The sequence below is a fragment of the Hyperolius riggenbachi genome, chromosome 8 (genome assembly GCF_040937935.1).
Source record: "Hyperolius riggenbachi isolate aHypRig1 chromosome 8, aHypRig1.pri, whole genome shotgun sequence".
NCBI lineage: Eukaryota > Metazoa > Chordata > Amphibia > Anura > Hyperoliidae > Hyperolius > Hyperolius riggenbachi.
Genome location: NC_090653.1, coordinates 205,693,379 through 205,719,798, shown reverse-complemented (window position 1 = coordinate 205,719,798; position 26,420 = coordinate 205,693,379). Strand labels below are relative to the sequence as shown.

The following is a 26,420-nucleotide window of genomic DNA, read 5'->3' as shown; positions in this document are numbered from 1 at the left end:
ATGGAGGTACTTGTTCCCTACTTATGCTGCTGCCTATTTGCTATGCAAATTTTTAGTGTTTTTCAGCTTCCTGTCCTCAGTCAGGGAGGGAGACAAGTCTCAGCAGGGGTGCTGTCCGATTGACGCTCCGGGAAATTGGATCTATTAATTGTATGGTGTGTGGCCACCTTTAGGCCTAACGGTGCTGTAGGCATCAGCTTTATTTTTTCATCAGAAATTCAAAAAGTTCCGGGGAACTGAAAAAAATATCTGTGGTTACACAGTAGCCTTTGTTTAGCAAAGGCTTAATCAAAGACAGCACAGAGGATGTCACCAGTCTGTAGTTGCTGAAAGCGGGGATGTATTGAGTCCCTTTGCCGGTATAAAGAACGGTATTCTGGATATATCCGGTTGCTGACTCACAGATCATGTAGGATTTCACACCAAAGCGGCCCCTCTTGGATGCGATGTACTGCATCCAACTCAGTCTCCCCTTGTAGGCCATCAGGCTTTCATCAACACTTATGTCCCTCTGGGGTACACAAGTGTTTCAGAAGTTTTGCACTACTAGCTGATACACCTCCCAAATTTTTTAAACTTTGGCGCAGGGTGGGTGGACTCATCAAAGGTGCCTTTGTCTGAAAAGTGCAACTATTTCATTATGAGTCAGAAACGGTATTCAGACATTACCGTGCCAAAGAAAGAGGTAGCAATGATTTTATTTGTAGACCAATATCATTTCTGCAGGGGCTTCCCCACTACCCCCTGCAGAATAATTAGTCCGAAGAAAAGTCCTCCTACATGACCAGCTCCCACGTCCTTCTCCTTGAAAAGCGCCCTTGTGGAACAGCCAGTTGTTGTCGTATAGCGGTGACCGCATCATTGAAAAAGAGCTGCAAGTAGGCCAGTGGGTTGTGCTCGCAGTCTATCTTCAGGTCAGGCTTCCCAGTAAAAGGGAAACATGGGGGAGGAGGCAGAGCCTGATTAGTGTCAATTGGGCACCAAATGCGTACATCACTAACTTTGGTGGTAATGGAGTCAGTTGACAGATCTCCGGGTGCATCGCTGTCACTCGAGTCCGCCAGTGACTGCAGATCAGGATCGCTATCCTCAAACTCCATCAGTGCTTCCGATGTGAGATGCCTTGAGGCTGGTGCCATAGTAGATGACAGGCAGAGAGTAGTCAAATCCAGGCAGAGGTCGGTACAGGCGGCAGGCAAAGAGAATAGTCGAAATACAGGCAGAGGTGGGTACAGGTAGCAGGCAGAGAGTAGTCAAAATCCAGGCAAAAATTGGTAACAGGTAATCAATAAGGCAGATCAGCAGATCACATAAGCACTTGCTCAGAAGTAGCTGGGAACCAAATGGATATAATGCATTGGATATACAGTGGGTTGCAAAAGTATTCGGACCCCTTGAAGTTTTCCACATTTTGTCATGTTACTGCCACAAACATGAATCAATTTTATTGGAATTCCATGTGAAAGACCAACACAAAGTGGTGTACACGTGAGAAGTTAAACGAAAATCATACATGATTCCAAACATTTTTTACAAATAAATAACTGCAAAGTGGTGTGTGCATAATTATTCGGCCCCCTTTGATCTGAGTGCAATCAGTTGCCTATAGACATTGCCTGATGAGTGCTAATGACTAAATAAAGTGCACCTGTGTGTAATCTAATGTCAGTACAAATACAGCTGCTCTGTGAGGGCCTCAGAGGTTGTCTAAGAGAATATTGGGAGCAACAACACCGTGAAGTCCAAAGAACACACAAGACAGGTCAGGGATCAAGTTATTGAGACATTTAAAGCAGGCTTAGGCTGCAAAAAGATTTCCAAAGCCTTGAACATCCCACGGGGCACTGTTCAAGCGATCATTCAGAAATGGAAGGAGTATGGCACAACTGTAACCCTACCAAGACAAGGCCATCCACCTAAACTCACAGGCCGAACAAGGAGAGCGCTGATCAGAAATGCAGTAAAGAGGCCCATGGTGTTTCTGGACGAGCTGCAGAGATCTACAGCTCAGGTGGGAAACTCTGTCCATAGGACAACTATTAGTCATGCACTGTACAAAGTTGGCCTTTATGGAAGAGTAGCAAGAAGAAAGGCATTGTTGACAGAAAGCATAAGAAGTCCCGTTTGCAGTTTGCCACAAGCCATGAGGCGGAAACAGCAACCATGTGGAAGAAGGTGCTCTGGTCAGATGAGACCAAAATTGAAATTTTTGGCCAAAATGAAAAACGCTATGTGTGGCGGAAAACTAACACTGCACATCACTCTGAACACACCATCCCCACTGTCAGATATAGTGGTGGCAGCATCATGCTCGGGGGGTGCATCTCTTCAGCAGGGACAGGGAAGCTGGTCAGAGTTGATGGGAAGATGGATGGAGCCAAATACAGGGCAAACTTGGAAGAAAACCTCTTGGAGACTGCAACAGACTGGAGACTGGGGCGGAGGTTCACCTTCCAGCAGGACAATGACCCTAAACATAAAGCCAGGGCAACAATGGAATGGTTTAAAACAAAACATATCTATGTGTTAGAATGGCCCAGTCAAAGTCCAGATCTAAATCCAATCGAGAATCTGTTGCAAGATCTGAAAACTGCTGTTCACAAACGCTGTCCATCTAATCTGACTGAGCTAGAGCTGTTTTGCAAAGAAGAATGGGCAAGGATTTCAGTCTCTAGATGTGCAAAGCTGGTAGAGACATACCCTAAAAAACTGGCAGCTGTAATTGCAGCAAAAGGTGGTTCTACAAAGTATTGACTCAGGGGGCTGAATAATTACGCACACTACCACTTTGCAGTTATTGATTTGTAAAAAATGTTTGGAATGATGTATGATTTTCGATCCACTTCTCACATGTGCACCACTTTATATTGGTCTTTCACGTGGAATTCCAATAAAATTGATGCATGTTTGTGGCAGTAATGTGACAAAGTGTGGAAAACTTCAAGGGGGCCGAATACTTTTGCAACCCACTGTAAATGTATTTTACACATTTGTATCCAATACAATCAGAAATTGTGCCAATTACCTTTAAAATTTTTACATTTCCCGCACCTCCCCCATGACATAAAACCGCACTGCCGCCACACTGTTCTGATTGGCTGCCGGGACCCCGGAAGAAGAGCGGGGACATGGGGATTCCGGCTGCCAGAGAGAGAAGCTGACAGTCGGGGAGAAAAGACTGGAGTCCCACAGTGCAGTACCGATCGCATGGGACTCCAAACAGCAGGAAAACCAGGTATTTGCCTACCCCAAGCTGAGCTAGGGATGACCGTTCTAAACTATTTTTTCCTACCCCAAGCTCAGCTCGGGATTACCGCCAAGGAAGTTAAGCAACGACTCACATAGCACTAAAATATGTATCTCTATACAAGAGTCTCTGTACAAGAGAGAAAAGATGTTACTCATCAGGCAGCCTAAACAAAAGGCAGTCTAATTCCATCAGGCAAATATGGGTGTGCTAAAGTGCAGGTCATTTTGAAAAGTGATCTGGGGGTTAAGTGGATAAGCAAAGGAAAAAGAATTGAGCCCATATAAAGTGTTGCTCTTACCTGAACTTCCTTGTAGAAATAGGGCAGCAAGTTATATTTCCACAGCAACCAGTGAGAGTGGTACAGCTTGTGGTGCTGCACCGCTTCTTGTAAGAAGCAGTAGAATACCTCATTCAGGATAGATGGGTGCAATGCTTTTTCGTGGGGCAAGAACCACAGGTCTCAGGAAACAGAAAAGGGATGCAGGAGAAATGCATTTCAATAGATCAGGCAGCAAACTAAAAATGGAGGTAATGAACACTGCAATGCTCTTCTACGGGCTGGCTGAGTCTGCTGTGGAAAAGTCTGACTGCATACATTTTTATAAAATGATAAATGATGTGCGTCAGCTGTGGGGTTGTAGCAGACCCCATTGGTGATAACAGCTCATCCATCAGAGTGGACGTTCCAACATAGAGTGAAGATAGCCTTAGTGTCAAGATATAAATAATGTAGGGCGGCGTTTCTCAAACCTGTCCTCGTGACTCCCCAACGGTGCTTGTTTTGCAGGCAACCTCACCTATGCACAGGTGGGGTCGAGTCTTAACTAGGTGTATTCCAGGTAGCTGAGACACTAATCATCCCACGTGTGCATAGGTGAGGTTGCCTGTAAATCATGCACCCTCAGGGAGTCATGAGGACAAGTTTGAGAAACACTGACGTAGGGGAAAAGATGATCCTTTGTGTGAAACCTTAAAGAAAAGCATGTGATCAGTTTGATCAGGTGATAGATTTGTAAGGGTCTAATTTGCTGTGACCACTGCCTACTTAAAAAGTACCCGGGTGAAAAAAAACAACAACAAAAACACATACTTACTGAAAAGGGAAGCCTCTGGATCCTATAGAGAGCTTCCTATAGCTTACGTATTGGTCTCGAAGGGAGATGTAAATCAGGGTCTGGTGATTGGTGGATCCCTGAATTACCCTTGCGCAGGGCGTGTTGTATAGTAGATGCGACATGGCAGCGCCGGGCGCTGAAATGACCTGCTTCGTTCTCAAACCATCCTCCAAACCTCCGTTGCCACTCCCGGACCCCCAAAGAAATCTGACCAGGGCTGTGGAGTCGGTACAAAAATCTTCGACTCCAACTCCGACTCCTCAGTTTCTGAAACCACGACTCCGACTCCAACTCCGACTCCCGGTACCCAAAATTGCTCAGACTCCGACTCCTCGACTCCGACTCCTTAGTCTAATACTTAACAGGGCTGTGGATTGTGTACAAAAATAATACGACTCCGACTCCTCAGTTTCTGAATCCACGACTCCGACTCCGGGTGCCCAAAATTGCCGACTCCGACTCCTCGACTCCAACTTCACAGCCCTGAATCTGACAATGGCTTGTTGGCAATTACATCAGGGCCACCCTCCTCTTCAAGAATGAGTGTGGTTGTACAGCGCCTGCGTGACAAGCTTGCAGAGTAAGCCAGGGCCGCTCGTGTACTACTGCACAGGTGTGCCTGCGATTGTGTATGAAGAGGAACGTAGCCCAGATCTTTCAGAGGGTCCTGGTGAGTGGCAACACCATTGAGGAGGGTATAGATAGCCTCTACAGTATTCAGAGGCTTTCATCTTATTCGGTATGTATATGTTTTCTTCCTTGAGGTTCGTCTCAGGTTCTCTTTAAGCAAATGATGAACATCATGTTGGAACTTTATAAATACATCAACTAATCCCATCATTTTCCATGAACTCTTAGACCCATGAGCATCAATTTGTGTGAGGTACAGGCCAGCCACTGCTGTTATTTTATCATCTGATAATGGAGACAGTCTATAGCTCAAAAACTGCCAGAAATTAAAACATTCAAAGTCAATGTATGTGTTTATTATGACTTTATGAGCTGGTATGTTTTTGACCATGCAAAATTGAGCATGCATGTGTTTGTTTTTCCATGAGAAATGAAAAAAAAATCTTTGCCTATAAAATTCAGTCTGGGGTATGGTTCAGCTGTTCTAAGAGAAAGCAGAAAGTCTGCAGACAGCTCAACACAGTGTTCACTTTTTATCCTTGATTTGTAACTGACCTTACTTTGCAAGCCTAAAGTTCAGTGCTGCTCCCTAGAGTAAATGAGCTTCCTGTTGAACCAACTGCACACCAATCAGTGCTCAATCAATCAGCTTAACCTTTCCTGGCCCAGTGCACTGCCTCGGGCTAGTAGACTACATTTACCCTTCCATTTCCTGGCTGCTTGGAAACAGACAGCTTGTTTGATCAGCCTTCTACCCATCTATCTCAACTGACTGTGCTCCAAGATTGACAGGATCAGCATAATCATTAAATCTCTTGTTTGTTTAAAGACCTTAGGCTAGTAAAAAATGTTTACCATCCTGAGCATGCCAGATTTTCCGTACTGGCAAGTTCAATAAATATCCGAAGTGACTGAGCTGTAAAAGAACGCCAAATTCAGAAATAAATCTTAAAACTTACGTAGAGCCCTAGTTCAACCTTCCAGATGTTTCATAAAAGTGAATAGGAAACTATGCCATTGCTCACATATTTCTGCTATTTGACGCAGCTGTTCCAGAGAAATTCCCTCTGGAAGAGTTAGTCATGTGACCCAGAGAACCCCTGTAGAGAGCAGAGAACTGGCAGTACAGTGGGTATTGCCAGCTAATGTGAATAGAACATGTTGCACAGTGAGTATTGTCAGCTAGAAAGCAAAGAACTGGCAGTACAGAGGGTGTTACCAGCTACTGAGCAGCAATTACTGTCCAGCTGTTCCCATTGCTGCTAAAAGTTTAACTCTACACAGCAGCACTGCTGCTCAGTAGACACTTATTATCAAAGGAAGGAGGTGGGAGAGGTCAGAGGATCTGCGCTCACAGTGGGGAGACTGGCTGCTGTCCCCTCTCAGATTCTTTCTGGCTACTTTCTATGTGGTTAATGATGTAGGAGAATGGTGAACAACTCTCCAGTAAAATTATACTGTCATCTCAACTGGAAACTAGTCTTAAAGGTAATGTCCGAGCTCATTAAAAAAAATAAAAATCTACTTACTCGGAGCTTCCTCCAGCCCCTTGCAGCCGATATGTTCCACACCGCAGCTGTGGCATGGGTCATGTCAGCTGCAAGAGGCTGGAGGAAGCCCTGGGTAAAAAGAATGAGTTTTTTTAATGAGCTCTAATATTCCCTTTAAGCTGGCCACACACAATACAATAAAATGATCCAATTTTGTGGCAATTTGATAAAAATGATAAGTTGTACAGAAAAATCTGAACTTTAATTTGTTTGAGAAATCTGATTGAATTTCACATTTATTTTGGAATAAGTCGAATCAAGAGTGGTGGATTTTTCTGATCATTTTTTATGAAAATTGAATGGTGTAGGGTAAATTGCCAATTTCTTAAAGAGACTCCGTAACAAAAATTGCATCCTGTTTTTTATCATCCTACATGTTCCAAAAGCTATTCTAATGTGTTCTAGCTAACTGCAGCACTTTCTACTATGACAGTCTCTGTAATAAATCAATGTATCTTTCCCCTGTCAGACTTGTCGGCCTGTGTCTGGAAGGCTGCCAAGTTCTTCAGTGTTGTGGTTCTGCTATGAACTCACCCTTTCTGGCCCCTCTATGCACACTGCCTGTGTGTTATTTAGATAAGAGAGAAGAGAGAAGCTGCTCTAATCAGCTGGATAAATCGTCCTCTGAGCTGGCTGGGCTTTCACATACTGAGGAATTACAAACAAGGGCAAAGCTGTTTGCAGGAAGAAAAGAGCAGCCTGAAACTTCAGTGCATGGGGGAAAGAAACACACAAATGATCTCTTGAGATTCAAAAGGAATGCTGTATACAGCCTGCTTATGTATGGATGCATTTTCTATGTGTGGACATACTGTACATCAACCTACTTCCTGTTTTGGTGGCCATTTTGTTTGTTTACAAACAAACTTTTTAAAACTGTTTTTAACCACTTTTAATGCGGCGAGGAGCTGCGAAATTGTGACAGAGGGTAATAGGAGATGTCCCCTAACGCACTGGTATGTTTACTTTTGAGCGATTTTAACAATACAGATTCTCTTTAATGTATAGACCCATAATTCGAGAAAAAAAATTGAACACATGTGTGCGATACATTGATTATAACATTTGAACATTTTCACCAATCAGAAAAATGTATTGTAAACTTTTGATTTGAAAATACATTTTAACAATTGTATGGTGTGTGGCCACCTTAGGATCTCAGTCAGATAGGCATTTTAAATAAGTTAATAGAGAAGTACAGACCTGAAATGCACAAAACACCTTGTCTTACTAATAAATGCACATTTACTATCATACAACTCAAGAAAGTCAGATTGAATTAATATTTGGATTGCCAAGGAAGGTGTTAGGTGTCAGACTGAAAACAGTTGAGTTCCAGAGATGAAAGCAATAACGTTCAGCCACTTCAACAAGTTGATGCAAACTCAGTGCAAAGTTTATGCAGTAATGAATCCAAACAAAGGTTGCATTCCAGGCTTGCAGGACGTAGCCCCACCTGGGACTGTAAGCAGAGATACGGTAATTGCCAAGTAACAGATAATGTAGTTCTAGGCTTGCAGGTCATGCACCATCAAGCACCATCTCTCTCCTAGCAGGGAGTACGTCACTAGACAGGGGGCGGCGCTATGCATATGACCCTGATGCAGCACCGTGTCACAGGGTCATATGAATGATGATTTATGTGGTGCGATGCAGCTACACCGTTTATATTAGTTGTGCAAGTGGCATTAATTAACTCTTGATTCTTAGGGGGTTCAATAACTCTTGTACTGAAATATCTTTTGATTTGCTTCTACTTAACTCTGATTATATTTGACTGACAAAAAGCAAGGGAATTGAATTGTGTAATTTTCTAAGCCACATACTAACAATAGACTTTCTACAGCCAATGTGACTAGCCAGGACATCCTCGGCCAATAAGGTGTCCCCTGAGGTCTACCAGGGTTGCTTAATGATCCAGCATACCACATCTTAAAAGTACACCTGAAGAGTTGAAAAATAAAGATGCTCCAGAGGCGTTCCAGATCCTCCTGCAGACCACCAATCCAACGTTGGGACCCTCTTTACTTATTTGACCCAATGTGAGTCAAATAGGTTATGCAGTCATGGACAAAAGCATTTATACTGGGCATGCACGGCTTCTTACATGGAAGAGGAAGAAAAAAAAAAAGCCATGCAGGAGTGGCTTTGTTCTACTGGGACTGTGCAGATCTTACATGCTCATGCCCAGTACGGATGATGATCAATGGCCGTAACGCAGAATGCATCACCCAGCTGTTGTCACCTTAAAGGATACTAGAGGCAAAACGTTATAGGAGAAACGGGGGGAGCTGCCATGTATGGTGAGCCGTCCTGACCGTTCACCCAGTTCTCTTTTCTGTCCCACGATGCTGCTAATTGCCCTCTGGCACCCTCTTCCGGGTAGCTGAAATCGGGCATCACTGCGCCTGCGCGTCCCACTGCGTGTGACCGAGGCCAGGAGAATGCTATGCATGCGCGTGATGTCACAATTACGTTATACACATGCACAGAACACTCCCGGCCTCGGTCGCGATGTGGGACACGCGCAGCCGAACCAGCGCAGGTGCAGTGATGCATACATGCCAGCTACCTCTGTTTCTCCTATATTTTTTGCCTCTAGTATAATTTAACAGGGCAGTTCAACTCAATGTTGAGGCGATTGGAACACAATTAATTGGATGGAATTCCTAATTCCAGCTACTATTGTTATTTGGTAAATAATGTACTATTGATTAGTTGAAAGACAAAAATAACATCACATTTTAAAAATCATTCATACAGATAACCAGAAAATACCAAAAAGTTCACAAATGATCTAGTTAATCTCACCTCAGTGTAGACTGCGTTGGCTCAGTGCTTGATGATGGTTCTAAGCTGATTGGTAACACCTTTTCACTCTTGTAATTATCATACCTCTGCAATAACATATATAAAATAGGTTTTTATTAGTCATGTGAATGGTAGGTAGGTATGATATATTTTTAGAGTATAACAGTATTATTAAACTATTTTAAGTTTTCAAAACATGCAGTCTAGCAGGAGAAGAGAGATGGCCTATCGGGTATTTGCAATGAGCAGTCTGTCTTGCACCTCTTAAATGGGACCTCTAGTGGTTGGAGGGATGGCAGTCAACTCCCATTAACAAGCCTGTCAGCAGCTGCAAGCCTTGCATATTGGAACTTCTGCATTGGAAAAGCCTCTTGAAATGGTATGTGTACCCCTGAAATGTTGGCAACTTTCAGAGCCTCCAGTTCCCTGTGCCGAGCAGACACTGTATTGCTAATTGGGTAACAGGTGCATTAACCTGATGGTACAGTTTTTTTTTATTTTACACAGATTTTTTTTAAATTAAGGTTATACTCAATGAGCCAAGAATACAAAAAACAAAACAAAAAAGAAACATAACAATACCCAAGTACATCCAGTCAACATTAACGAGATAAAAAACATCCATATACAGTAAATATACACATCCAGTAGATTTGTATTTCAGGAACATGTAGAAAAAAAAATAAACCAGTGAACAGTCACATTACTTAAAGCTAACTCAGCACCATAATTAAAAATAATAATTTTTTGTTTAAATGAACCTCACCATGGGGGGAGGTTCGTAATAGTGTGCCGTTGTGGAGGTGTTGTGGCCTCTTGTCTGTATGGTGCTCGCCATCTTCTCTGCCCAGTGCCACAGTTTCATTTTCCCAACTTCTGATTCTGCAATGCATGCTGGGAGAAGCGGTCCATGGATGTGAATCTATTTCTGCACTCGCACCTACCAGCTACATCTCCTGGCATGCACACGCTTGCTGAAGCTGTGAAAATGAAACTGCAGCACTGTATGGAGGAGACTGTGACCACCATACAGACACTATTACAAAACTCCCTAATGGGGAGGTTAATTTTAAAATATAGTATTTATGGTACTCAATTTGCTTTAAAGAGAGTCTGAAGCGAGAATAAATCTCGCTTCAGACCTCATAGTTAGCAGGGGCATGTGTGCCCCTGCTAAATCGCCGCTATCGCGCCGCTAAACAGGGGTCCCTTCACCCCCAAATCCCCTCGGTGCAGCGGGGGAGCGCTTCCTGGTTGGGGCAGGGCTAACCGCCGCAGCCCTGCCCCACGCGCGTCTGTCAGCGCGTATCTCAGCCTCTCCCCCGCCCCTCTCAGTCTTCCTTCACTGAGAGGGGCGGGGGAGAGGCGGCGATGCGCCGCTGATAGACGCGACTGGAGGCAGGGCTGCAGCCGTTAGCCCTGCCTCAAGCAACGACCAAGTCTGCGACCAAGTCTTGGGGGGGTTTGGGGGTGAAGGGACCCCCGTTTAGCGGCGCAATAGCGGCGGTTTAGCAGGGGCACACATGCCCCTGCTAACTATGAGCTCTGAAGCGAGATTTATTCTCGCTTCAGAGTCCCTTTAAATCAACGATATGTCCATAAAAATAAAGATCACATATTCAAGTCTTGAGTGGATTCATGAATGTCCAGATTAGGAACCGTATATACGTAGTAGCACGGTGGTGTAGTGGTTAGCGCTCTCGCCTTGCAGCGCTGGGTCCCCGATTCGAATCCCAGCCAAGTCAATATCTGCAAGGAGTTTGTATATTCTCCCCGTGTCTGCGTGTTTCCTCCGGGATCTCCGGTTTCCTCACATATCCCAAAACATACAGATAAGTTAATTGGCTTCCCCCTAAAAAAATTGGCCCCAGACTACAATACATACACTACAAAATACATACATAGATATAAGACTATGGTAGGCACTAGATTGTGAGCTCCTCCGAGGGACAATTAATTAAAAGACAATACATACTCTGTACAGCGGTGCGTAAGATGTCGGTGCTACATGAATATTAAATAATAGTAATAATGATAATAATAATAATAATGATAATAATAATAATAATAAGTATAGTCCATGAACCCCAGATCCAATCAAAAGCTCTATGTTGCCTCCTAGACTGGTATGTCAGCTTACAGGACACAGAGCTTGATTAAAATAAAAATACACTTACCTGGGGCTTCCTCCAGCCCCTGACAGCCGTCCTGTGCCCTTGCTGCAGCTCCGCTCACCGCTGGTGGCCCGGGTCCCGTCCTGCGCAGGATGTCCACTGCGCTTGTGCGAGCGGCTCTCAAAGTCGCACTGACATCACCCGGACTGTACTGCGCATGTGCAGTAGTTCTGCGCCTGCGCTATACAGTCTGGATGACGTCAGCGCGACCAGTGACTGCATGCTGGAGCACAGGAGAAGCCGACCCAGAAGCTGACCTGGCGAGGTTGGCATCTCCAACGGAGGTGACTGGGAGCCACTGGAGCTGCAGCGAGGGCACAGGACGGATGCAGGGGGCTGGAGGAAGCCCCAGGTAAGTGGATTTTTTACTTTTTACAGATTGTAAGAGTTCACCAAGCCTTCAAGTCAGATAGCCTCTTTACTAAAGACATGAAGACAGACTAACAACCACAGCCCTTCAGGCTTAGCTCCTCTAACACCTTCAAACAAGCCCTCAAAATTCACCTCTTCAAGGAGACCGATCCAACCTCAACGCAACCCTTACTCTCTTTGCCGAGAATCTCTCGATGCACCCCCCCCCCTCCTTTTCTGTGCACCCCCCTCTAGATTGTAAGCCTTTGGCAGAGCCCTCTTTGCTTGTGTATCATACTTGATTGCCCACTCTACCCAGAATAATGTGAACTTGTATTATTGGGACTACCACTCCAGTGAATGATCTGGCCTTGTATTATTACCTGTGTTGGGTATCTTATTACCTGTACTGTGTTGTTGTATCTTATTGCTTATTACCTGTAATGTGTTGTCATTCACCCGGTATCATTGTTTGGAATCGAATTTATTGTACAGCACTGAGTAATATGTTGGCGCTATATAATTCCAAATAATAATAGCTTATCCCTAGCAGATATCACAGTTCTGTGGCAAGTTTTGGAATTTCCCTCCCAGACTACTCAATTTGCCACTTATCACATATAACCCGGGTTTTCCCCTCCTGCATGGTTGATGTCACAAACCTTGTTATTTTGCTGTACTGTACCTCCGTGACATTTGAATTTACCAATTACCATTTATTTACTATGGATTGAGATCCTATACATGTCATTACTAGAGATCGATTCATTTATTCAGTGTCTGTTACTATAAGCTAATCTGTGTGCATGTGGAAAAGAAAAAAAAAAGGAATTAAATATACTTACCTTAGTAGTTGGAAGCTTCCACTTCAGGTTCACTTTAAGCATATGAAGTGTGCCACTTCCTTCTTATTTATTTTTGATTTACTGAATGTTGCCTAGGCCTCTATGGTGCACTATCAAAAATGATCTATACATTGTAATCTTTAAACTGACTTTGCTTCCTATAGGTGTATAGTCCTTATAATCTTGTCTTTAATGTAAATATTTCCATCATGTACTATCAAATAAATAGGTCTAGCTTATTTGTGATTTTTGTTTATATATGAGCTCTTAATGAGCATACTTGGCCTTGTATATGCCTGATTTTATTGGTTTATATAATTTGTTATATTTTGCATTTCGTTAAACATTACGGTACTTCTACCAATTTCTCAAGACCCTAAAATATATACCGTAATAACTCTATACTCTATACTTTTGCAATAAGAAATTACGGTTCTCACACCAGAATATTTAACAAACAGTTTTTCTGCACATGAATAACTCCAAGCAGCTTTATGGATAAATACATGTCTATAAAAATAAGAATATGTTTGGATCCATGTTTCGTATATTGCAGTGTTCAAAACATACATTGGTGGCAGGAAATGTGCTGCTGCAGACTCCAGGCAAGGGCAGCCTGCACAGAGGTCCATTAGAACATGTGCTATATATATATACACAACATAATTTGTAAGGTACTCTTAATGCTGCAAAGAAAACTGTGAAGTGTGATTACCTTGATTTGTGCATGAGCCCATCTCACCACCAATTTCTTTGACAGAGCCATCTTCCCATTTAGGCACTGAATGGCCCTTTCTGCTTCCTGGTCAAAAGAAAAAGTATATGTTTACATACCAAGCTACTACTGTATTTAGCTTACAGCCAATGCTAATTCTTGTTCATAAGGGTCAACCCAACAATCATGAGCATAGGTTAAAGGGGAACTTCAGCCTAAACAAACATACTGTCATCAAGTTACATTAGTTATGTTAATTAGAATATATAGGTAATATAATCTCTTACCCACCCTGTTTTAAAAGAACAGGCAAATGTTTGTGATTCATGGGGGCTGCCATCTTTGTCATGGGGGCAGCCATCTTTTTGGTTGAAAGAAGGTGACAGGGAGCATAAGACAATTCCAACTGTCCTGTGTCCTGATAACTCCTCCCAGCTGCGCACCCTAGGCTTCAAATGTCAAATTCAGAATGTAAAAAATAAATAAATATTGCACCAAAACAGCAGAATGAGAACAACATCAGAAATCCCATCATGCTTTGCACAGCATCAGGGGAAAAAAGCCCGGGCAGTTTTCTTCTGTGCAGCAAAAAATGAGGCTTGTATAAGAGAAACAAAGTTCTGATGCTGTGAAACTGTTAAAGAAACACCAAGCCTTTTCAGTTCTGCTGAGTCGATTTTTAGTCCGGAGGTTAACTTTAAACAAATCACCCACCAGATTCCTGTATAGATCTGCAAACCAACAGGCTTTGCCAAGTTTTAATTCATCCACACTAAAATATCTGATAACATAAAGCAGAACTCCAAGAAAAACATATTTTTCCACTTAAATATTGAGGTCGTCTGCATTATAACAACTTATATATATATATATATATAAAAAACTTACCCCCAGAATGAGTGTGGTTTTATAAAATCTAGTGCTAGACATATCTGTCAGTAAGCTCATTGTCAATATGGATACAAAAGAAATCATTTGTGCACATTCCATATTCCAAAGTTGTAGCCCAGGCATGAAAGAAATAGATCGAGAGCTAGGAAAGCGATCCCTTGCAAATAGGCTGCACCACAATATAAGTAACCAAAAAAACAAATACTTTAAAATTACGGGTACAAATAAAAGCTAAATCCAATACACAGGAGTATAAAGTACTGGGGAAAAAACACAAAGACAACGGGAGCCCAAATGGTGCAGTATGTCACAGGTTGATAAATGTAAAAAAAAAATTTAGACAATGGAATACCTACAAAGGTGGGTTGCACAAGGGGCAACAGACCACATCAGACAGGTGGAGTGTCTTATACCTAACTCCACTCAGGTATGCCAGCAATCCTGGAGGAGGTCGCTCTCTTGGAAAAAATCTCATGCACTGTGAACCCCGTAAGGTAGCGGAATTCCACCTTGGGTCTGGTGTATGTAACTCCCCTCACTCAAGAGCGGGGGAGTAAGGTACAGGAGTAAAGGGCCATCCAATGTATATATAAAACACATTAAAAACAATCAAAATAAGAAAAATTAGGTGGCTTACCTCACAGACGACAACTCACTTTAGGTAGAACAATTTAATAATAATAAGCGCAGGCAACGCGTTTCGTGGGATCAATCCCACTTCCTCACGCCAAATAAAGTGCCGCTGCAGTCAAAGGCGCCCCGAATGCGGCTTTTTGACTACAGCGGCACTTTAATTGGCCTGAGGAAGTGCGCTAGATCCCACGAAACGCGTTGCCTGTGCTTATTATTATTAAATTGTTCTATCTAAAGTGAGTTGTCGTCTGTGAGGTAAGCCACTTGTGTGTCTCCGGCTGACTGAAAGCCGATAGCAGGGAGGCGGGGGGCGGAGCCAGCGCTGGGGAAAATGATCGGAGCCGCCAGGATTCGGCTCATTTCGGACATTGGCCGCAGCGCCATGGCCACTTCGCACATTGACCGGCCAGAACCCGAAGTGGCCAGCCACAACGCAAAGCGGCCAAACTTCGGGTTTTGGCCGTAACATATACATTGGACGCCTCTTTACCTCCTTCCAGTACACAGGAAATGACCTATAACACCACAAGGGTTAGACATGCACAGATCCCCACTTCTGAGACAGCTACCCGTTGGCATCTCAAATATAAGGAGACAAGATGATAGATCACGTCACAGTTCCTGACGAAGTGGTCGAACAGACGGGTGGGAAACTGTCGATCCCATCCTTACTAGTGACCCTTACAGCCTTTTTCACGCTGGTTCCGGTCTGGTAACTACAGTACATATGGCGTTAATGTTATGACTTTTTTCTGATGTGCCACTATGTCTCTTCCTGATTCACTGCCTTATCATATGTCAGTTTTATGAGCATTCCTGCATTTATTTCACTATTGTCAGTTTATTTCACACATAGAGATCTTTACTTAACCTCTGGCTTATACTGTACCTCATGGTTTCACTAATTGGGCACAGCTCTTGCTTTACCTTTGAGAAACAGAGACATTGCCTGGATCTGGTTCCTAGCTTTTACAGGGGAAGATCACTTCCCACAGCAACGGGCTGTAATTTGCTCATGGATTCATGAAAACTTTCCATCAGGGAGTATGCATATTGTGCTATCTCCTCCACCCTTGTGGTGTTAATTTCTTCTGATTTAATAGGTTTTAGCTTTTCTATAACAATAATTGTTCAATAAAGTATTGTTTTGATAGACTGTGATGATGTCAACACCAAATCCCTCTCATGGACAATCTAAAAAAAGAAGCACACCCCTTCAGATGAACTGCATCGTGGGTGCTAACTTTCACAAGGTTTTTAAGGTGGAGAAAAATACATTTTGCAGGCATGTCAGAAAGCTGAGCTAAGATAAATCGAGTAAGTAAAATCAATAAAATGATGTTAAAGCAGAACACTATGCAAATGCATAACATTTAATCACCTACTAGTAAATTTAAGTACTCAATGAAGAATGATTACATCTCTATTTCGTGCAGAATAGGCTTGTTTATCTCTTTATATAAACTTCATGTAATGCCTGGATACTGTACACCCTAATGTACCACAGGATTTGTTAATTTTGCTTCTGAAGGCACTTGAGGGCATTGCTTAACCACTTAAGGACCAGGCTCTGCTGCGGTGATCTGTGCTGAGCGGGCTCTTCAGCCCACAGTACAGATCAGGTTTGCAGCAGGGTGATCAGACTTCCCCCCCCCCCTTTTTTCCCCACTAGGGGGATGTCCTGCTGGGGGGATCTGATCGCCGCCGGCTTACTGCGTGTAGCGGGTCGCGGCTCCTCAAAGCCCCCCTCCGCAGCGATTTCCACCCTCTGTCCCCTTCCCTCCCTCTACCTTTGCCTGTGGGCTGTGCAGGACGGCTATCCGTCCTGCGCTGCTTAGGATAGGCTTCAGCCTATCAGATGCCGGCGATCCCCGGCCACTCAGAGGCCGGGGATCGCCAATCTCCTTTAGGGCGCTGCTGCGCAGCAGCGCCGTATGATGTAAACAGCGGGGATTTCTTCCCCGCGTGTTTACATTTAGCCTGCGAGCCGCAATCGGCGGCTCGCAGACTGTTCACGGAGACACCCTCCGTGAACTGGCATGGAAAGGCCGCTCGATCAAGTGGCCGTTTCCATGCTATACCATTAGCGACCTGCCAACGCATATCGGCGTTAGGCGGTCGTTAAGTGGTTTTAAAGCGGACCCAAACCACACTTTTTTTAATTCAAAATATTTAGTTGCAGAACTCTGACACATACAAAGATAAATAAACACTCCATCAAGCCTATGAGCATTTCAGTGCATCATTTTCACCCTTTTCTTTTCATAACTAGGGTTATACAGGTGGCAGCCATTAGCAATTCCTCCTTTGCCAGACACCACCTAGTCCACCAGTCTGCCGGATTCTGTCCTGGCAATATGAAAGGAAGGGAGGGGGTTCCTCCAATAAATCTAAAATATTTTATATTTGTCATCATGCAGCTGAAAAAAGGCTGCTATTTATTATTATAATTTAGAAAACAGATTTTATTTCTGAAATCTTGTATTTTTAATTTGGGTCTACTTTAAATTTTGAAAGGGCTCAAGTAACCCTGCTGAGTTGCTTTTAACAAGCTTTGTATTTTGATTATATAAATACAAAATGTCCAGTTATTTTCCGTTTATTCTGTTTTTGAAGTGTTCTGTGTTACTGTGTGGGTAAATGTAGGGCAAGGCATCTCAGAACTTTTACAAACTATCCTGTTTCAGTCAACAAGCTTTCAGAAGCATCAAATAATTGCTGTGACTATTTAGTATTAGGCATGGGGCCTACAAGAGATCGCAAATCTCTAGCGTTTTAGAGTGATTTTGCTGCTAAAACAGTGCGATTCAGGGATTGCGATTTTAGTCCCTGCATTTCCTGAATGAATTAGCTCCAAAATGCTGTAAGCACCGTCATTGCAATTTGGGCAAATTGTAGTCGCTCCTGTGGAATCACTGCAATAGGCTTTCATTAGCCTAGTTTTTGCAATCGCCGGCGATTCCTAGTAAGCACAAATCGCTGCTGAATCTGCTCTATTGGGCCCCAGGCCTAAATCTGATTATAAGTGGGAAGACCGGAATGTTGGCTCACCAATGTGCTGCTCCTCCTCACTGTCCAATCAGCAGACCAGCTGGAGGGCTTTGACCTGGTTGTTGCAGAAAAAAGAAAATGGAGGACACACAGCTGATTATGCCGGATGTGCTGTATGGCTTAAGTGATTTACAGGACTGGCTGAATAGGACTATACCATTTTACAAATAGAAGAATTCCACATGTGTTATAGCTATATGCCTGGAGCTCAGCTTGGTAAAAAAAATGTGTGATTGTTTCAGTTGTTTCCTTTACTTACAGTAGAAGTAAAAAGTATGTGAACCCTTTGGATTTATATGGATTTCTGCACAAATTGGTCATATAATGTGATCTGACCTTCATCTAAGTCCCAACAATAGACAATCACAGTCTGCTTAAACTAATACCACACAAATAATTAAATGTTTCCATGTTTTTATTGAACACATCATGTAAACATTCACAGTGCAGGGGGAAAAAGTATGTGAACCCTTGGATTTAATAATTGGTTGAACCTCCTTTGGCAGCAATAATTTCAACCAAAGGTGCCCTGTAGATGCAGTTGTAGTTAGATTTTCTAATACGGTATGTACAAAATGTAACACAAAATAGGAAACAAATCACTATCTGACATAAATTTTGTTTTCGGATTATGGATTGAAGGGAATTTATGACTGTTTAGTTGTCCTCACACACCTCAAAAATTCAAGGGTAGATGTATGCTTTCCCTGGAACTAAAGTGCTGTGAGCTCCATAAGGTGTTTTCAGTTGACAGGTGAAGCAGCTGCCCAATGCCAATGATGAGAACTGTTTGATGTTCTCTGTAAAGCGCTAGGGAAAATGTCAAGACTATATCAATACATCCTACTAATATAATAAATGGGAAAGTTTGGATGTTTAGATGTTTGGATGTTTGTTACTCGATCACACAAAAATGGCTGAACAGATTTGAATGAAATTTGGCACACACATAGTACATTACCTGAAATAAAGTATAGGATACTTTTTATTCCCAGAAACCAAAAAGGGGGCGGAGACAAATACAAATTTCACTGGAAAATGTAAACTGCAGCCATTCTTACACTGTTAATGGTAGGGTTCTCAAACTTTGCACAGTTGGTCGCTGGGTGACTGGGATTAATATTCAGAAAAGTGGGTGGAGTCTATAAAAGCCAATCAAAATTAATCTATTGATTTTCAAGGGGAATATTTGCATTGCTGCCATTCTTGCACTGTTAATGGCTGTTAGGCTTGGTGGGCTTATTCTCCACCGTCAGCATGCAACACATAAGCTGACGTGGAGGAGGTACACACACCAGCACAAGGAATCAGGATATCCCCAGTTTAGTGGAGGAGAGGACTGACTCCAATAGGAGATTGTGGTGCACAGAGCCGGTGCAGATCTGACAGCCACAAACAATGCTTTCGTTATAACGTCTCAGCGCAAAGTAGCGCTGAGCGCAAAAACCAGAACTGAGGAGATCAGGACAGGTAGACAGAATGAACGCTTGCTTAACTAGCCACTACTTAGTGACAGCAAGCGTCCACAACAAGACAGACTGGAATGAGGCAGCCAATGCGTAGCAGCGATGGCGTGCCTCACAAAGACAGGACAGGATAGTCAGGAAATAGGAGGATCAAGATAGATGAACGTAACACAGACAAATATACAACAAGTATGTTTTCCTAGCGTATTACAATTACAGCTATCAATGAAACTATTTGTAACGTCTGACTAACATATGTATATATCGGCAATGAACCGATATATGACATAAGCAGGAACACTGACTAGGACTGGAGCAATACAGGGAACAGGACTCAGAAGGATTCGCTATCTCTTCGCAGAGATGAACGCAATCCACAAACAGAACCAGGAGCAGGATAACTAACTCAGCACGGGTGATCACGATACGCGCAAACTACCAAAACGTGCTGAAAAGCTGACTAACTGAACACAGGATATAAACAGTTTGTGTACGTATACATCAGCGACACTGATGTATCAACGTAACACGAATACAAGGAAAATAACAAAACGTGCAAGTATGCGTATATATTGGCGATGAACCAATATATGACAAGACAAGCAAAGTAACAACTTCTAGAAACAAGAGCAGAACTAGGAGGACTCGCTGACCCCTTCGCAGGAGTCAGCGCAGTCTACACGGACTAGGAACGAGGTGGGAGCCGCACAGAGTAACAGACAGAATCTGAGACTATGGTAGCCCATGTAGCATTGCAGGAAGCAGTTCTTTATACTGAGGTCATCCAATGGGAGCAGACATGCAGATTCCCACACAAGTGAATGGTAATTAATCACAGGCTGACAGCAGGAAAAGGCAGACAATGATATGCAGCCTGCAGGAAAGGGATTGCCACTCCATTGCAGCAGGCAATGTTTGTTTTCACAAAAGCATATTAAATTGTCATTAACTTCAGAGCGACTGCAGATGGAATCAGCAACTAGTTTAAGTGCAAACCAAACTATGCAAGCAAATGCATGTAATGACATCAGAACTGCTTGGGTTGCAATACCACTGCAGCCAGCAGTAAACGCTGCAGAAGCGCTCGTAACAATGGCACAAGCCTCAAACCTGGTACAGTTGATCATTGGGTGACTAGGGTTCAATTTCAGAAAGGGGGTGGAGCCACAAATAGCCAAACAGATTTGTTTCATTCCAATGCAAATTATTGTTGCCAAACACCGCAAAGCTCACAAACTTGGTAATTGAGTAATTGATTCATTGTGTGTTAGGGTTAGGAAAGTGGGCACAGCCAACACCAGCCAAATACATAAGCGGGCAACGCAGGGTCATAAGTGGGCGGAGACAAATACAAATTTTACTGGGAAAATGTAAACAGCAGCCATTCTTACACTGTTAATGGTAGGGTTCTCAAACTTTGCACAGTTGGTTACTGGGTGACTGGGGTTAATATTCAGAAAAGTGGGTGGAGCCTACAAAAGCCAATAAAAAATTACCTATTGATTTTTCAGGGGAATATTTCATTGCTGCCATTATTGCACTGTTAATGGCACAAGCCTCAAACCTGGTACAGTTGATCATTGGGTGACTGGGGTTTAAATTTATAAAAGGGGGTGGAGCCACAAACAGCCAATATGATTTGTTTCATTTTAATGCATGTTATTAATGCCAAAGACCGCAAAGCTCACAAACTTGGTCATTGAGTAATTGAGTAATTGTGTGTTAGGGTTAGGAAAAGTGGGCGCAGCCAGCACCTGCAAAATACATAATCGGGCAATGCCGGGTCATCAGTAGGCGGAGACAAATGCAAATTTCACTGAGAAAATGTAAACCGCAGCAATTCTTACACTTTTAATGGTAGGGTTCTCAAACTTTGCACAATTGGTCACTGGGTGACTGGGATTAATATTCAGAGAAGTGGGTGGAGCCTACAAAAGCCAATCGAAATTCACGTATTGATTTTCAAGGGGAATATGTAATTGCTACCATTCTTGCACTGGTAATGGCACAAGCCTTAAACCTGGTACAGTTGGTCATTGGGTGACTGGGGTTCAAATTCAGACAAAGGGGTGGAGCCACAAACAGCCAATCAGATTTGTTTAATCTCAATGTAAATTATTGATGCCAAAGCCCGCAAAGCTCACAAACTTGGTTATTGAGTAATTGTGTGTTAGAGTTAGAAATAGTAGGCAGAGCCAACACCAGCCAAATACATACCTGAACAATGTTAGGAAATAAGTGGGTGGAGAAAAATACAAATTTCATTGCGCAAATATAAACTGCAGCCATTTTCACACTGTTAATGGTAGGGTTCTCAAACTTTGCACAGTTGGTCACTGGCTTACTGGGATTCATATTCAGAAAAGCGGGTGGAGCCTATAAAAGCCAATCAAAATCCACCTATTGATTTTTAAGGGGAATATTTAATTGATGCCATTCTTGCACTGTTAATCACCTGTACCTGGTACAGTTGGCCATTGGGTGATTGGGGTTCAAATTCAGAAAAGTGGTGGAGCCACATCCAATCAGATTAATTTTATTTCATTGCAAATTATTGATGCCAAAGACCGCAAAGCTCACATACTTGGTCATTAAGTAATTGTGTGTTATGGTTAGGAAAAGTGGGCAGAGCCAACACTAGCCAAATACATACCCGGGCAACGCCGGGCGTCCAGCTAGTAATAAATAAATACAATGTGCCAGCAATGCAGGTCAGCGTTTTTAAACTTGATAGGTGACTGTTGCAAATACTGAATGCAACTATGAGAATTAGGTGAATCTGTAATTCATCATGTGCAATGGAAAAACAGAGGAGGTTTCCCTAAATCATTGGAAGAAAAATGCAAGGTCAGAGTAGCTAAAGTTATTCTGGAAACTACAGAGGCATGTTGGTTGCTTTGCATACATAATGAATGTAGCTGAAACAGCATTTAATATGACAACAAATCCAGGAAAATAATGATCATTATGGAAAAGTAGCTGGCATAACTTACCAGTTTTGTCTCAAAGTTAACAAAACAGTATCCCCGGGGCTGCCCTTCCAGTGGGCCAGACTTGTGAAACAGGAAATCAAATTGCTTTACTTTCCCAAATTTCTGTAGTAATTGCAGCAGATGAAACCTGAAGGAATAAATGGTGCACAGTATTTTAGAATTCGAATTAAAAAAAAAATTATATATATATATATATATATATATATATATATATATATATATATATATATATATATATAAAAATACTTTGTAGAATTAGTATTATTTAGCATTTATATAGCGCCAACATCTCCCGCCGCCCTATAAATTTACTGCACTACACTGTACTGCTGCCTGCAAAAGTGACTCCTTTAATAGAAGTTTAGAAGTTTGTGGGGAGCTTGATTACAGAATTCTGCTGTCACCATCTGACCTGGAAGTAGCACTGTGCTGCCTGGACAGAGGGTGTTGTGCTGCCTGGTCAGAGGGTGTTGTGCTGCCTGCAAAGGTGACTCCTTCAACAAAAGTCTGTGGGGAGCCCAATTACAGCACATTGCTCTGTCACCATCTGACCTGGAAGTAGCACTGTGCTATCTGGTCAGAGGGTGTTGTGCTGCCTGCAAAGGTGACTCCTTCAACAGAAGTCTGTGAGGAGCCAGATTACAGCACACTGCTGTCACCATCTGACATGGAAGTAGCATTGTGCTGCCTGGTCAGAGGGTGTTGTGCTGCCTGCCAAGATGACTCCTTCAACAGAAGTCTGTGGGGAGCCTGATTACAGCATTCTGCTCTGTCACCATCTGACCTGGAGGTAGCACTCTAGTACTTAGATTAAGGGAAGGTTTACACTTTCTACATGCAGGAATTGCACAGATTATTCTTTCTGCGCACCACACGTTCCTCTGCGTTACAACGCACAAGGTGTACAAGGATTATGAAGGGGAAACACGTGGTGTGTAGAAAAAGTAGTGCATGCACACTAAATGTGAAGGCCACTAAGTAACTGTGTGTGATACGTGCCCAATGTTTTTATAAGCATTGATTTTTTATTTTTAAAGCATGTGGTGGTGGATACTGTAAACTACAACATTAAATGTATCTCCACTATTGTACTGTTCTTCGCTAAGGTCTCCTTTAAGGCTTGTCCACACGGGCTGATTGATGTTGCCCATTGGGGATCAAGACCCGATCCCTCGAGCAACATTGCTGGGCTGGAAAATACAGACGCGTGTCAGCTGTACAGCCGACGATGGCTCTGTTGCTATGCTGAGAGACAACAGAGTTCGCACACGTGATTGGCCGTTGCTTGGCTAAGTTGATTCCCCGGGCAGATCCTTAGCCATGCGGCAGTCGTTCGTCAGGGGCTGCTGTACACACACCGGATTATTGGCTGCCGCCTCAGTATTGCGTGTCTACACAGCTTTAAAAGTACAGCTCCTCAAATATTTCCATTGAATTCATTCAATAGCATTTCAATTTCCATTGAACTCATTGAATAGCAATTCAAATGTTGCACTACACAACAAACCTGATCTTAGATAAAGGCATTTCATGTTTACATTAAAGTCCAAATTTACATCATTGGTTTTGACATTTAATAATAATTAACTACTTGAGGACCAGAGGTTTATACCCCCTAGTGACCAGGCCATTTTTTTACAATTCAGCACTTCACAAATGTAACGGTTTATTGCTCGGACATACAACTTACCACGCAAAGGAATCTTACCTCCTTTTCTTCTCACAAATAAAGCTTTCTTTTGGTGGTATTTGATTGCTGTTTTTTTTATTATTATTAATAAAAAAAATAGCAAAATTTTCACATTGCTTATCTTCCCTCTCCCCTCTAAATTGGCCCTAGACTACTATACATAAAGTACACAATACAAATATAGGCATATGACTATGGTAGGGATTAGATCGTGAGCCTCTCCATGGGACTGTTAAGTGACAAGGCACTCTGTGAAACTGCGTTAGATGTCAGATATATATATATATATATATATATATATATATATATATATATATATATATGAGATATATATATATATATATATATATATATATATATATATATATATATATATAGTAATTAACAACACAGCCTGCCAGCGCTGTTCAGCCACTAGCAGGCTGATCGCTACGGCTGTCTGTTTACAATGACGGGAGCTTGTGCTCGTGCGAGCTCCCTTTTAATCTCGCTCTTAGCGAGATGACGTCATATGGTGTCCTGGAGGAACAATGGAGCAATGGAACACTCTGCGTTACGCTGATGCAGAGTAGTTAAACAGAGAACTTTAGCCACTTACAGATTTACAAGGCATGTTGCCTGGGGAGGAACCGATCCCTTGGACAACATTGCAGACTGAGGCTGTATTGAGTCAATAGTGATGGAAGAGCCCAGCGCTAAATAAAAGATACTGCATGCTCACAACTAAACAATAGTCACAATACCTACTGCCGTGATATCCATATGGTAAGCAATTGCCGTGTTTGGAACAGGCAGCGGTGAACTTTCTTCATGTACGTGGTCTTTTCCGTGCTGAGCCAGACTTATCCAGGCTCCTCACTGAGTATTCCTGCAGGCCGTGAGTAAACTGTTCACATTACTTACCATATGGATATCACGGCAGCAGGTATCATGACTATTGTTTAGTTGTGAGCATGCAGGATCTTCCATCACTATTGACTCTCTATTAACTACCTAACAACCGGTGGCAGTCCCAGGACTGCCTAACGCAGATTGGCGTCAAGTCCTGGAACTGCAGTTTGGAAGGGAACGCGTGCGCGCATGCGCAATCGTTCCCTGCTGGTTCACGCAGGCCGTTTTCCGCCGAAAGGGGAAGTAATTCCCCTTTGTTTACCTTTGAACAGCGCTGCAATCTCCTGCAGTGCTGTACGGCTGTCCCCCTGATTGGGTGGCGAATGGAGCCCTCTCATAGGCTGATGCCTATGAGAGGCGGAGATGAGTGCCGATTGCCTTAAAGGGTCGCAGCAGCAATCAAATACCTTCGGCAGAGTGTCCTATTAAGGACAACAAATGGAGGTAAAAATCATGTGCGTGCCGAGTTCAAGGGCTATGCAGCACCCTGACCAAGCTGCACAGCCCTGTATTGTGAAAAATAGCCTGGTCTTTAGGGGGGGGTGTAAGCCTATGGTCATCAAGTGGTTAATACAGGGCATTGGGACTGGCCTTGAAAAGCCCCAAGTAGCTGGTCTTAAACGTGTGCCGCCTCCTACATTTTCTGAGGCTGTATTGAGGCTGTTACTGTGTGGGAGGCCGACAGAGAAGCAGGAGACTGACTTTACGGGGCAGGTGGGTAGAACAATGCTCTCGGCCATCGATTGGCCAAATTCATCCGATGATTGCTGTACTCATACTAGATTCTCAGGAGAGGTGGTTGTAGGGGGCTTTTCTTTCCTTTATTTGCACAGTGATTACTTAATTGCAAGTCAGTCAGATAATTTGTCCTGCAGCCAGACCTGAGGGTGTTAGATTGAATCACTATGTGTGTGGCCACTGTAAAAAAATCAGAGTTGAAAACAAAAAAGTATTTATACGTACTTGGGGCTTCCTCTAGCTCCCTTCAGGCCAATGGCTCCCATGCCGTCCTCCTCGATCCTCTGCTAGCCAGCCTGGTAATTCCTGTAGTTGCCGCATACACTTCTAGCCGGTTTGTTAAATTCTTCAGTCAAATTCATTCAATGCATGCGCAGTCTGGCCCTGCACGCGCCCCCATTGATCTCTTATAGCCAGGAGCATTCTGCAGCTGTGAAGTATTACTGGGCAGGTGCAGAAAGCTCCCAGAGCTGGGAAGGCGCGAATGGCCGAACTGCACGTGTGTCAAATGCTGCCGACTGAAGAATTTACTAAAGCGGGTAGCGAAGGATCGAGGCAGCCCGGGGAACATCAAGGAAGCCAATGGTCAGAAGGGGGCTGAAGGTACACTTTAAGGCAAACCTAAA

At 43.1% G+C, this 26,420-nt stretch overlaps 1 protein-coding gene across 3 annotated transcripts in view; it reads right to left on the bottom strand.

The window, feature by feature from the left end:
- RBM18 (RNA binding motif protein 18) overlaps nucleotides 1–26,420 on the bottom strand; it is a 54,487-nt gene that overhangs the window by 10,638 nt on the left and 17,429 nt on the right. For all 3 annotated transcript variants that reach the window (XM_068248123.1, XM_068248121.1, XM_068248120.1), the window contains exons 3-5: nucleotides 22,476–22,602; nucleotides 13,442–13,528; nucleotides 9,357–9,442 (exon numbers count right to left, since the gene is read on the bottom strand). In XM_068248123.1, coding sequence (XP_068104224.1) covers nucleotides 9,357–9,442; nucleotides 13,442–13,528; nucleotides 22,476–22,602 — 300 coding nt within the window. The remainder of the gene's footprint in view (nucleotides 1–9,356; nucleotides 9,443–13,441; nucleotides 13,529–22,475; nucleotides 22,603–26,420) is intronic.